A 13,769-nucleotide genomic window follows, 5' to 3' on the forward strand; every position below is an offset into this window, starting at 1 on the left:
AAAGAAAAGCAAGGAATGACTGGAGCGAATATATAGTCAGTAGAGCAACTGAAGCTGACAAAGCCATGAATTCAGGGAGTGGCTATGGTGTAAGGAAAGCTCATTCAATTATTAATGAAATATCCATGGTGGCAAAGAAGAAGAAGCACATACACATAAAAAGAGAGATGGGTCTGTTATAACAACAGAAGATGAAGGCAACATTGGAGGGAACGCTTTAGTGAGGTCATGAATAAGAGATATGAAGGGAATAATTTCATTGATATACCTGAAGCTGAGGAAGATCTTGATGTGACCATGAATTAATTCAGTGTGTTTGAAGTTGAAGCTATTCTAAAAAAAACTAAGCACCGGGATACGATGGAATAACTGCTGAGATGACATTGGCCAAAAATGAAATGAATCCAAGAATACTTACAGGATTATTTTGTAGAATGTGGCATGAAGTGGTAAAACCTGATGAATGGAAGCAAGGATTATTGGTGAAAATTTCAAAAATAAAAGATCTGACTGCAATAATTACAGAAGCATCACACTTACGTCAGTTGTCATGAAAATGTATAGTATGCTTATTCTAAATAGGCTATAGAGAAAGATTGATGAAAAGCTGACAGATGAACAAGCGGGATTTGGAAAAGGTAAAAGTAGTACTGACCAAATTTTCATCTGAAGACATATTGTACAGCAATGTGTTATGCCTATAAAAGAGACTCTGATATTGTGCACCGGCCAATTTTGTGAAGTCCTGCGTTATTATGGAGTTCCTCTTAAATATGTAAATTTGATTAAGTCAGTTCATGAGCATAGCAAGTGCAAAGATAATGTTAGTAGAGTCCAATCAAATGAATTTCCAGTGAACAGTGGAGCACTCAAAGGGAATGTGTTGTCACTTATGCTGTTTATCCTCCTCATAGATTTTGTAATGCATAGTACAGTTGGAGATGGTAGAGAAGGAATAAGAAAGGATTAATAAGGTAGAATCATTTAAATATTTAGGAACTAAGATCTCTCATACAGGGTCTTTAGAATTTGAGTTTAATGAAAGATTGAAAAAAAAAATCAAATCAGACAATGACTAGGTTAAATAAAATTTGGAAATCAAAATGCCTGAAATTCCACAAAAAATCAGGCTATATACAAATTTAGTGAGATCGGTGTTACTCTATGAACATGAATCGTGGTATGACAATGAAAATATCCAACAGATTTTGTAGATTTGAGAGCAAATCTCTAAGAAGAATATTGGGAGTCAAATGGCAGGACAGGATTAGAAATTAAACTATAAGAGAGATTACTCGATTGCCATATGTGGATGAGAACACGGTGAGGGGCAGATGGAGATGGTTTGGTCATGCTCTTCGTACTTCCAAAAAGAGATTAGTTCACCAAACTTTTAACTGAGCTTCCACAGGGCACTAGAAGAGTTGGAAGACTCGACCTACATGGCTGAGGACTATGAAGCATGAAGTAGGAGATGACGAATGGAGAAGGGATTTAAAATCTCAAGATAGAGACGATTGGAGAAATCTAAACAAGGCCCTTTGCGTCAATAGGCGTAGGAGGAGATGATGATGATGATGATATATACACACACATACAGTGCATGCATATATATATATATATATATATATATATATATATATATATATATATATATATATATATATATATATATATATATATATATATATATCGAAACAAAAGAATAATTCTTCTCGCAAAAAGTTAACTTGTTGATTTTTTCATCTAAGGATATAGGCGAACACAGACAAAATAAAAACTCGTATACTTTGCTATATCAATATGTCTTGATAGGCCAGTTTTTGTACAATCGAAGCAGGTGTGCTTCTTAGAAATGAAACTGTAATAAAAAAAAAAATTACACCACGAATCTTAAATGAGCTACGGTTTAGAGAGTTTTTGCTTCAACTGAAAAGAAATAAGATTTGACCACAAAAGAAACCATTTCTGGTACAACCCAGGACATAAGTGGTGGGCCACACTTGAATCTGAAGTCTTTGCTGCAGAAGTAACAGTTCCTCTTTTACTTTAAACAGACGGCTCTGCCACTCACTGTCCAAAGGAAAAGGCAACTGTTTTGGCTGATCTGTTTGACAGTCAGCAGACAAGTGAAAAACTCAATCTTCATCATTCCTGCTTTCCTGATGTTAAACTGACTAGTTTAGCTTCTCGGTCCCGTGAAATTAAAACACGCATGGACCTTGATGCCTATGGAGGAGTATACCTAAATGGTATTTTTCTTTTTTTTTCTTTTTTATACAGACAGCTCATTTCTTAGATACTTTCCTTTTTTTATATAGTCTGCTCATTTCTTAGCTACTATGTTTTCTTTTATTTCCCGCAAGTTGGCTAGAAAATTTTCTTTTTCCACTTGTTGGAGAATTGTATAATGTTATTCCATTATGTAAACATGTTGGTGGTAGCTCTAGCCTTGCAGATTACCACCCAATTTACATAACTCCCATATTATATTTACATAACTCCCATATTATATGTTGTAAAGTTTTCTTTTAACATCTTTAGGTAAAACGTCTAAATAGGTATGCTGAATGTGAGGATCTGTTCCATAGTTTGCAATCTGGTTTTCACAATGGCCTTGGAGCATGTGATGCGCTTTTTACAATTGTCAACGCTATAAATAAATCCCTTGATTGTGGTCAGGAAGCTGTAAGATTAGCCTTGATTTTAGTTCTGCCTTTGACCGTGTTAATCAAGAGGACCTAGTTTTCAAACTCAAACAGTTGGGAGTGGGTGGGTCTTTTCTTTGCACCTTTATTAAATTCTTAAGTAATAGATTGCAAAGAGTTCTTGATGGGCACCATAATAAGTATAGGAATGTGGAATCTGGTGTTCCTCAGGGTAGTGTTCTTGTCCCATTACTTTTCACACTATATAGATATGTAGTTTGGTTTAGAAAACATGCCAGTTGCATATGCAGATGATGCTACTTCTTTTCCTAAACTTCAACTCCAAATATAGTTATGGGGTTACTGAATTTCTTAATGGAGATCTAGCTAAAATCAGTGCATGATGCAAATTATGGGGCATGAAGTCGAACCCTAACAAAACTCATTGCAATCTTATAAAAAAATAACACTAAGACAAGATACGATCAATAACAACGGCTAAAGTTTGAAAATAAATGATTCATGATTAACAATGTCAAAAGCAGCACTAATATAAAAGCTAGAATCAAGGGGTATCTGTAAAAGTCTGCAGCAGCAAATATTTGCCCTTGTGAAAGCCAACGTACAAACTAGGGTGTATATATGCATATTTTACACATACAACACACATGCATATATATACATACATATATATACTACATGTGTGTTTTTATAGAAATTTTATAAAGCAGCTGTTTATGTAAGCGTTGATACTTCAGCACAATAAATTTAGGTTAAGATACATCATTAATATCCATTTTATTCAAATATATGTTTATCACTTTACTTGGTTTGATTCATTTACGAAAAGGTATACAGAAAAAGAGTTGACGTTCAAAAATATACATAAATTTAATCATTTATTTTCAGGTTTCATTAATCTTACGAGACAAGGTTTAAATTACTTTTACTTTTCAGGATTTCCCCACGTGGATACTGTGGGCGTGGCACCCACACGACCCCGGAGAGGGCCAGCTCCCCAAATACCACAATAAGAACCGCGGTGCCATCCAACTGTGCCTGCTGAGGACGGACTGCTGGCCACAGCCCACTCTCTCATGCTCCAACACTCTCAATGCCGCCATTTTGCTGACTCTACTATTTGCATTGTTGCCACGTCTCTTATGAGCGAGCGACGATACCCAAAATCCCGTTGCCATATCTAGTCTTTGCTATAAGCATAGGTAGCCCATAAAGGAAAAAATAAAACACTTTATGGTGTTAGTTTTGCATAAAAAGAAAAATGAAAGGGAGATGAATTTAATCAAATGAATCTCGATTTTTTTAATGAAGGAATGACCGAAATCAATAAATAGGCCTTAATGCATTTCCCTACTGAAGGGGATGTCAAAGCCTTCCCATTGTACTGTTCTCTTTGTTCTTCACTACATTCCCAAGAGAATCACAAATTTCACGCAATTTCCCCAGAAAAAAAAAAAATTTGGAAACACCTGGTCATTCCAATATGGGTAAAGTGTAGTGACGCCATTTTCTTCCATTTTATACAAACTTTTTCCAACGTCTAAGAGCAATTATTACATTAGAAAGTTTTAACGATCATTAGCCTGTTGGTACTTTTCTCGCTTCCTCGAGCCAATTTCACAAACGAAGGATCACTCTCCTTTATCATCGATATCGTCGCCAGCACGTTCTATGGACGTCTTGTTATCCCGGAAAAAGAAATCAGTAGCTATCGTCTGTTCCTGTGTGAAAAATGTCAAGGGCGCTGAAAATAACGTTAAATACCTCACGACATCCTTTCTCATATGGATCTAAAATAAGGGTACTTTAATGTACGGAAAGTGAATACGTTGTGTCTCTTTCTCAATATATATATATATATATATATATATATATATATATATATATATATATATATATATATATATATATATACACACATATATATGTAAACATACATATATATCTGTATATACATATATGTATATATATATATATATATATATGTGTGTGTTTATATATATATATATATATATATATATATATATATATATATATATATATATATATATATATATATATATATATATATTACTGTATATATAAATGTGTATAATATATATATGTATATTATATATAAATATATATACATTTATATATACAATAATATATATATATATATATATATATATATATATATATATATATATATATATATAAACTTGAAGACGCATAACATGCATAAAGCATTTCGGTTAGCTTACTATGTACACGATTTACTTTCCAATTTGCGTTTCCGTTACCACGCCAATTTCCTTCTGGATTCCACGTCGCTTGCTTAGTGACCAGCGAGAGAAGTCCTTCCTTCCAATTATAGCCTCAATCATCCTGACCATTGTTAAGCCGATTAGGGTAATCCAATTAGATCGAAGAAAGAAAAAGCTAAACCTGTCTCTGAATTCGGTCAGAATAAAAAATAAATAAATAAACAAAGTAATTTCATCAACCGTTGAAAGAGGTCCGTAAGTGGCATTGCCGGTAAGTAAGTAATTTAAGTAAGCTAAATAAATGGCAAATACGTAATTGACAGCGTATCAATAATGACCAGATGCTATTATTCTAGAAGCAGGGTATACCAAAGTCACGTGACTTACGGACGGGAGAAAAAAACAAAAACTTATTTTCACATAGAGAGGGAAAACAATCAAATTAAATATAACAAAATACGAAATAATAAAAAAAGGACGTCGTCATTAGAGCACGTAGCCAATGTAAGGCCAAGCCGAGATATGTATACCCCCCTAAGAGCCCTATGTATCACCGGTAGCTTCTCATCTCCATTGCACACATGTATATCTATTATCTATTGGACGTACTTGAACGCGAGCCTCGTCGTAGCAAACACTGATGGCACTATTTTTGTACATTAGGAAGAAGAGGTGACGCGGGCACAGCCGGCCCGCGTTCCTTTCCCCCCACATGTGGTAAATAAGGAGGATGCGGTAGATTAAGACTAAAAAAAATAATAAATAACTCAATAAATAACTAGAAATTAAAATATTATTTTTGAAAGAAATGGTCCAGGTAGATTGCAAAGAATAAAAAAAGGTGTTATATTAAAACTATTACGTAGATGGTGTTGTTAAAATATGGAATATTATGTACGATTGGCATATTTCTATTTTTCGTTCAAAGCACAAATATGTTTCGAATAAGTGTTGACAGCTTCTGTGTAGTCCACTGCTTCCGTTGATCCACCACCGAACCCCAGTGAAGTGTGTCACTCATGTAAATAGATTGATTGTGTGATATATAAGATATAATATTTACATAGATCAAGATGGATAAGATGTAAATAATACGTCTATAGGCTTTACATTTAAGAATATTTTTTTTTCTTTCTTTTATCTTAATCTTACATTTCAACAGATAAAGTCTTTGATATATCCTTTTTGGGTAACCGACGAATACCCCTACAATTACAGGGTCACAGCAAACTACCCATCGTCTCATACTATAGTTCATTTCTTTTAGCGATGCACATTTGCACCGACTCGCGGCGGTGCTCTTTTAGCTCGGAAAAAGTTTCCTGATCGCTGATTGGTTAGAATTATCTTGTCCAACCAATCAGCGATCCGGAAACTTTTCCGAGCTAAAGGGGCACCGCTGCGAGTCGGTGCAAATATGCATCGCTGAAAGAAATGGACTATAGGACATCTCGTTCAAAAGAACCCGAAAAACCTTGTCATGATCCTCTCTATAGGGGGATCATTCTTAGCCTTGAAAAGACCTACAGTGAGAGACAGTCAAATTTTGAATTAAAGTTTCCGGAAAAGGACTTGAATATATCAACATTATTCTAGAAAAGGACACTTAAACTTTTCTCAAATGTACATAACTTAAAAAAAAAAAAAAAATAAAGTTTAAAGTAGCTAACTGTCTAGTCTAGTTTACAGCATCACTAACCCATATCAGGGAACACGAGAAAAATTGTCTCTTGACTGTAGTTTTTGTACTGCAAGCATAAATACTAAGCAATATGGGTAAATGGTAAATTTGCTTGCGCTAATAGTGACATTTTGTTTCCAAAAAATGAGTGATTAAAAGGTACGATTTGCAAAAAGATAATCAATGAAAAAAAAGAGTTTTCCTAATTTAATCAAACGTCGTATTGCCGACGAAATCGTAAAATCAAAGATGATCACTTATCAGAAAAGATTTTGTTTGATAACAGATGAATGCGATCCTGAATTCTGGAAAATTGCACGCATCCTTGCAGGTTATATAAATTAAGTATGCTAATAAATTTTCATATCTATTAATAATTCCCACAATAGTATTATCAAGGAATATTCATACCGATGAAATTAGTATAGAGATATTTCATTCATGTTTACAAATCTACATACAAACATATATATATATATATATATATATATATATATATATATATATATATATATATATATATATATATATATATATATATATATATATATATATATATATATATATATATATATACACACACACACACACGTCTCCACTTTATCCTTCAAAAATTTACAACCGATCTTCCGACATCAGCCGTTTTTCGATAAGTTCCAACTCCAAATATAAGATGTTCAATTATTACTGCAACTCAAAATACTTGAGCAACAAACAATATATACATTTTCCGGAACCATACTTTCTCAAATTAAACATATATCAATAACAGGACCAATACTTCCCATTTACATACAAAGCATACTGCATCATATTTCAATTATCGACATCAAAATCACAGTATATGGGTTGTCAAAAGTTACTAAGTATATGCATAATGTTCTTAAAAGTATATGCATTATGTTTTCACAAAAATCTGACCATTTAATCGTGTTCTCTATACCCGTAGAGGCCTAAAACGCACAAAATAATTTACTATTAAGAATGTGACTTAACAATCTCAGATGACATATTCCTTTTCCTCCACAGTATTTTTGATAGTGCCAGTAATGACCGAAATGATGATGTAATAAAGGTATCAACTGCTATACAAACTGTGGGTCCTAAATCAATTTTCTTGCATGTTAAATATCACTCTGTTCAATGTAAAGAATTATAACTAAACCAGCTATTTCCTCTTCGCAATCTAAGAAAGATTTTTGTAACTCAAAGTCAGAGCTGTGATATTACATTTATTCTGAAAATATAGGTCTTTCTTAGATTTTACTTTGTCTTATGGGGCGGTGCACCCAAGTTGTTCTCATTATTCCAGAAATTAACTATTACACTCTGCCAGTAGCTAACATCTCAAGAATAAGGGAAGCCTCAGCGACCAGATTCTCAAGCACTTTCAAATATCGGCAGCATAAAATCTAAAAAGACAAGTATCGGCAAAGGAGCTTCAAGAATAGACCAGTGACAGGAACCTCGAGGGTAGTCCAGAATCCACAACAAAAATTTGAAAAACAGTCAAATATCAGCAACAGGGACCTCAAGAATAGGCAAATATCAATATCGGGAACCTTAAAAAGAGGAAAGCATCAGTAATGGGAACCTAAAGAAGAGACAAGTATCAGCAACAAGAACTTCAAGAAAAGACAAGTATCAGCAACTGGAACTTCAACAAGAGACAAGTATCAGCAACAGGAACTTCAAGAAGGGACAAGAATCAGCAACAGGAACTTCAAGAAGAGACAAGTATCAGCAACAAGAACTTCAAGAAGAGACAAGTATCAGCAACTGGAACTTCAACAAGAGACAAGTATCAGCAACAGGAACTTCAAGAAGGGACAATTATCAACAACAGGAACTTCAAGAAGAGACAAGCATCAGCAACTGGAACTTCAAGAGGAGACAAGTATCAGCAACTAGAACTCCAAGAAGAGACAAGTATCAGCAACTAGAACTTCAACAAGAGATAAGTATCAGCAACTGGAACTTCAAAAAGAGAAAAGTATCAGCAACAAGAACTCCAAGACGAGATAAGTATCAGCAACAGGAACTTCGAGAAAAGACAAGTATCAGCAACGAAAACTTCAAGAAGAGACAAGTATCAGCAACAAGAACCTCACGGAAAGGCAAGTATCAGCAGCCTGAAACTAAAATTATCTTTAAATAAAACTCAAGAAACCATAATAACCTCAATATCTTGGTATTTACAGTATTAATCAGCATGTAGATACTATACAACCAATATGATCAATAACCAACCATAAGTAACAAAAGCCAAACAAAAGGCCAGTGTTCCTAAGATTTCAATTACTAACACAAGTCTAACATAATAAAGGGGAGAATATGGGAATCAAAGCAAGTCTACAATATTATGCTGAACCAAATAACTGCAAAAATATTCGTAGAGAAGTTGTTGTGGCCTGATTGGTAACGTCTCTGCCTACTGTTTGCCAGACGGGAGTTCGAGTCCCGCTCAGACTCGTTAATGCCTTTAGCGTCTGCAACCCTACCATCCTTGCGAGCTAAGGTTTGAAGGGTTTAGGGGAGCCTATAGGTCTATCTGCCGAGTCATAAGCAGCCATTGCCTGACCCTCCCTGGTCTTAGCTTGGATGGAGAGGGGGCTTGGGCACTGATCATATAATATGGTCAGTCTCTAGGGCATTGTTCTGCTTTCTAGGGCAATATCACTGTCCCTTGCCTCTGCCATTCATGAGCGACCTTTAAACCTTTAAGTGTCAAAGTAGTGAAGGTAACATTATTTCGATTAATTTCCAAAATCACTGAGGATTAAAGCAGTGAAACTAACAATTTCAATGACATTACAACAATAGTAAGTGTAACAGCAGTGAAAGTACAATCAATTACATGACTATCCATGACACATCAAGAAGATTAGTAATCAAAATCATTTTTGTGTGTATCCAGCAATATTGAGGGGCAAAGTGATGAAACTGACACTTGACTAATGAAACTAACAAAATCTCTGTGACAGTCCCATACGAGTTAGAATTACAGCGGTAAAAATAACGTCATTTTGATGACACCCCTGCAACCATGAAACTAACATGACTTTAATGATATTGCCATACAATTGCGACCTAAATCAGTGAAACTAACATCATATTCATGATATTCCTGTGCAAGTGGATATAAGTGAAACTGACAAAACATCGACATTCCCAAACAAGTGAATGTCAAACCAGTGAGTGAGTGGCACAACCAAGAAACTTTTATCTAATTTTGATTACATTCCCATAAAAGTGAGTATTACAGCAGTACATAATTTACGAGACATTCTCAGGAGTCAGGTCTCAAGGCAGTGAGACAAGCATAATTTACAAGACATTCTCACGAGTGAAGTGTCACAGCATTGATACAAGCATCATTTCCATGATATTGTCAAAAGTAAAGTGTCACGGCGGTGGGTCAAACATCATTTCCATGCCATTCTCAAGAGTGAAGTGTCACAGCACTGAGACAAACATCATTTCCATGACATTCTCAAGAGTGAAGTGTCACAGCATTGATACAAGCATCATTTCCATGATATTGTCAAAAGTAAAGTGTCACGGCGGTGGGTCAAACATCATTTCCATGCCATTCTCAAGAGTGAAGTGTCACAGCACTGAGACAAACATCATTTCCATGACATTCTCAAGAGTGAAGTGTCACAGCATTGATACAAGCATCATTTCCATGATATTGTCAAAAGTAAAGTGTCACGGCGGTGGGTCAAACATCATTTCCATGCCATTCTCAAGAGTGAAGTGTCACAGCACTGAGACAAACATCATTTCCATGACATTCTCAAGAGTGAAGTGTCACAGCATTGATACAAGCATCATTTCCATGATATTGTCAAAAGTAAAGTGTCACGGCGGTGGGTCAAACATCATTTCCATGCCATTCTCAAGAGTGAAGTGTCACAGCACTGAGACAAACATCATTTCCATGACATTCTCGAGAGTGAAGTGTCAAAGCAGTGAGACAAACATCATTTCCATGACATTCTCACGAGTGAAGTGTCAAAGCAGTGAGACAAACATCATTTCCATGACATTCTCACGAGTGAAGTGTCAAAGCAGTGAGACAAACATCATTTCCATGACATTCTCACGAGTGAAGTGTCAAAGCAGTGAGACAAACATCATTTCCATGACATTCTCACGAGTGAAGTGTCAAAGCAGTGAGACAAACATCATTTCCATGACATTCTCAAGACTGAAGTGTCAAAGCAGTGAGACAAACATTTCCATGACATTCTCAAGAGTGAAGTGTCAAAGCAGTGAGACAAACATCATTTCCATGACATTCTCAAGAGTGAAGTGTCAAAGCAGTGAGACAAACATCATTTCCATGACATTCTCAAGAGTGATGTGTCACAGCACTGAAACAAACAATTTTCATGACATTCTCTTAGAGTAAAGTGGCATAGCAATGACATTCAAGAGTGATGTGTTACAGCAGTGAGACAAACTTCATTTTCATGACATTCTCAAGAATGAAAAGTCACAAGTGAGAAAAACTTAATTTCTAAGACATTCTCGAGAGTGAAGTGTTACAAGCGAGGCAAACTTCATCCATGACATTCTCAAGAAGAAAGAGTTACATCAATGAGACAAACTTCATTTCCATGACTTTCACAACAGAGAAGTGTGAGAGCACTGAAACTAACATAATTTTCATGACATTCTTAAGAGTGAAGTGTCACAGCAGAGAGAGAAACATTATTTCCAAGGCATTCTTAAGAATGAAGCGACACAGCACTGAAACAAACCTAATTTTTATATCTTTTTTCAGTAGTGAAGTGTCCTAGTAGTGACACAAACTTCATTTCCATGACATTCTCAAGACTGAAGCGTCACTGTACTGAAACAAACAAGTTATGACTTTCTCAAGAGTGAAGTGTCCCAGCAGTGAGACAAACTTCTTTTCCTTGACATTATCAAGAGTGAAGCTTCACAGCATTGAAACAATCATAATTTTCCCGATATTCTCAAGAGTTAAGTGTCACAGCTGTGTGAAGAGCATAATTTACAAGATATTCTCTAGAGCAAAGTCTCACAGCATTGAGACAAGCATCATTTCTATGATATTGTCAAAAGTGAAGTGTCACAGCAGTGAGACAAGCATCATTTCCACGACATTCTCAAAAGTGAAGTGACACAGCATTGAGACAAGCATAATTTACAAAATATTCTCATGAGTGAAGTGTCACATCACTGATACAAGCAACTTTTCCATGACATTCTCAAAAGTGAAGTGTCACAGCAGTGAGACAAACACAATTTACAAGACATTCTCAGGACTGAAGTGTCACAACAGTCAAACAAGCAAAATTTACAAGACATTCTCAAGAGTGAAGTGTCACATCACTGATACAAGCAACCTTTCCATGACATTCTCAAAAGTGAAGTGTCACAGCAGTGAGACTATCATCATTTCCTTTACATTCTCAAGAGTGAGTTGTCACAGCATTGAGACAAGCATAATTTCCATGACAATCTCAAAAGTGAAGTGTCACAGCAGTGAGACAAACATCATTTCCATGACATTCTCAAGAGTGAGTTGTCACAGCATAAAGACAATCATCATTTCCATGACATTGTCAAAAGTGAAGTGTCACGGCAGTGAGACAAGCATCATTTCCACGACATTCTCAAAAGTGAAGTGACACAGAATTGAGACAAGCATAATTTCCATAACATTCTCAAAGGTGAAGTGTCACAGCAGTAAGACAAGCATCATTTCCATGACAACGTCAAAAGTGAAGTGTCACAGCAGTGAGACAAACACAATTTACAAGACACTCTCAGGACTGAAGTGTCACAACAGTCAAACAAGCATAATTTACATAACATTTTCAAGAGTGAGTTGTCACAGCATTGAGACAAGCATCATTTCCATGACAATCTCAAAAGTGAAGTGTCACAGTAGTGAGACAAACATAATTTCCTTGACATTATCAAGAGTCAAGAATGAAGTGTCACTGCAGTTTGACCTGCATCATTTCCATGACAATTTCAAAAGTCAGGAGTGAAGTGTCTCAAAGCATCATTTCCAAGACAATCTCAAGAGTCCAGAGTGAAGTGTCAAAGTAGTGAGAAAAGCATCACTTTCATGACATACTCAAAGAGCCCTGAATGAAATGTCACAGCAGCGAGACAAGCATCCTTTCCATGACATTCTCAAGAGGCCAGAGTAAAGTGTCACAGCAGTGAGATAAGCATCATTTTCACGACATACTCAAGAGCCCTGAGTGAAATATCACAGCAGTGAGACAAGCATCATTTCCGTGACATACTCAAGAGCCCTGAGTGAAATGTCACAGCAGTGAGACAAGCATCAGTTCCATGACAATCTCAAGAGTCAAGAGTGAAATGTCACAGCAGTGAGACAAGCATCAGTTCCATGACAATCTCAAGAGTCAAGAGTGAAGTGTCACAGCAGGGAGATAAGCATCATTTTCATTACATACTCAAGAGCCCTGAGTGAAATATCACAGCAGTAAGACAAGCATCATTTCCGTGACATTCTCAAGAGTTAAGCGTCACAGCAGTGAGATAATTTCCCCTGACATTCTCAAGTGTCAAGAGGGCAGTGCCACAGCAGGGAGGCAAGCATTATTTTCCATGACATTCTCAAGAGTCCTGAGTAAAGTGTCACAGCAGTGAGACAAGCATAATTTCAATGTAATTCTCAAAAGTCCAGAGTGCAATGTCACAGCAGTGAGACAAGCATCATTTCCATGACATTCTCAATAACCCAGGGTGAAGTGTCACAACAATGAGACAAGCATCAATCCCATGACAATCTCAAGAGTCAAGAGTGAAGTGTCACAGCAGTGAGATAAGCATCACTTTCATGACATACTCAAGAGCCCTAAGTGAAATATCACAGCAGTGAGTCGAACATCATTTCCGTGACATACTCAAGAGCCCTGAGTGAAATGTCACAGCAGTGAGACCAGCATCAGTTCCATGACAATCTCATAGAGTCCAGAGTGATGTGTGACAGCAGTGAGATATACATCATTTTCATGACATTCTCAAGAGTCAGGAGTGCAGTGTCACAGCAGCGAGACAAGCATCATTTCCATGACATTCTCAAGAGCCCAGTCTGAAGTGTCACAGCAGTGAGACAAGCATCATTTCCATGACATTCTCAAGAGCCCAGTCTGA

At 36.1% G+C, this 13,769-nt stretch overlaps 2 protein-coding genes across 2 annotated transcripts in view; both read left to right on the forward strand.

The window, feature by feature from the left end:
* Positions 1 to 3,872, forward strand: part of LOC137643271 (uncharacterized) — a 755,072-nt gene extending 751,200 nt beyond the window's left edge. Inside the window, exon 7 of the mRNA XM_068376112.1 lies at positions 3,606 to 3,872. Within this exon, the coding sequence (XP_068232213.1) occupies positions 3,606 to 3,815 (210 nt within the window). The 3' untranslated portion in view covers positions 3,816 to 3,872. The remainder of the gene's footprint in view (positions 1 to 3,605) is intronic.
* A 280-nt stretch (positions 3,873 to 4,152) lies between these two features.
* Positions 4,153 to 11,013, forward strand: LOC137643272 (uncharacterized). Its single transcript, XM_068376113.1, has 3 exons — positions 4,153 to 4,156; positions 8,168 to 8,713; positions 9,890 to 11,013. Exons 1-3 carry the CDS (start codon positions 4,153 to 4,155, stop codon positions 11,011 to 11,013), a joined length of 1,674 nt encoding a protein of 557 aa, XP_068232214.1.
* The last annotated feature ends 2,756 nt before the right edge of the window (positions 11,014 to 13,769 follow it).

This window comes from Palaemon carinicauda, chromosome 6 (genome assembly GCF_036898095.1).
Source record: "Palaemon carinicauda isolate YSFRI2023 chromosome 6, ASM3689809v2, whole genome shotgun sequence".
In the NCBI taxonomy this organism is placed as follows: Eukaryota; Metazoa; Arthropoda; class Malacostraca; order Decapoda; family Palaemonidae; genus Palaemon; species Palaemon carinicauda.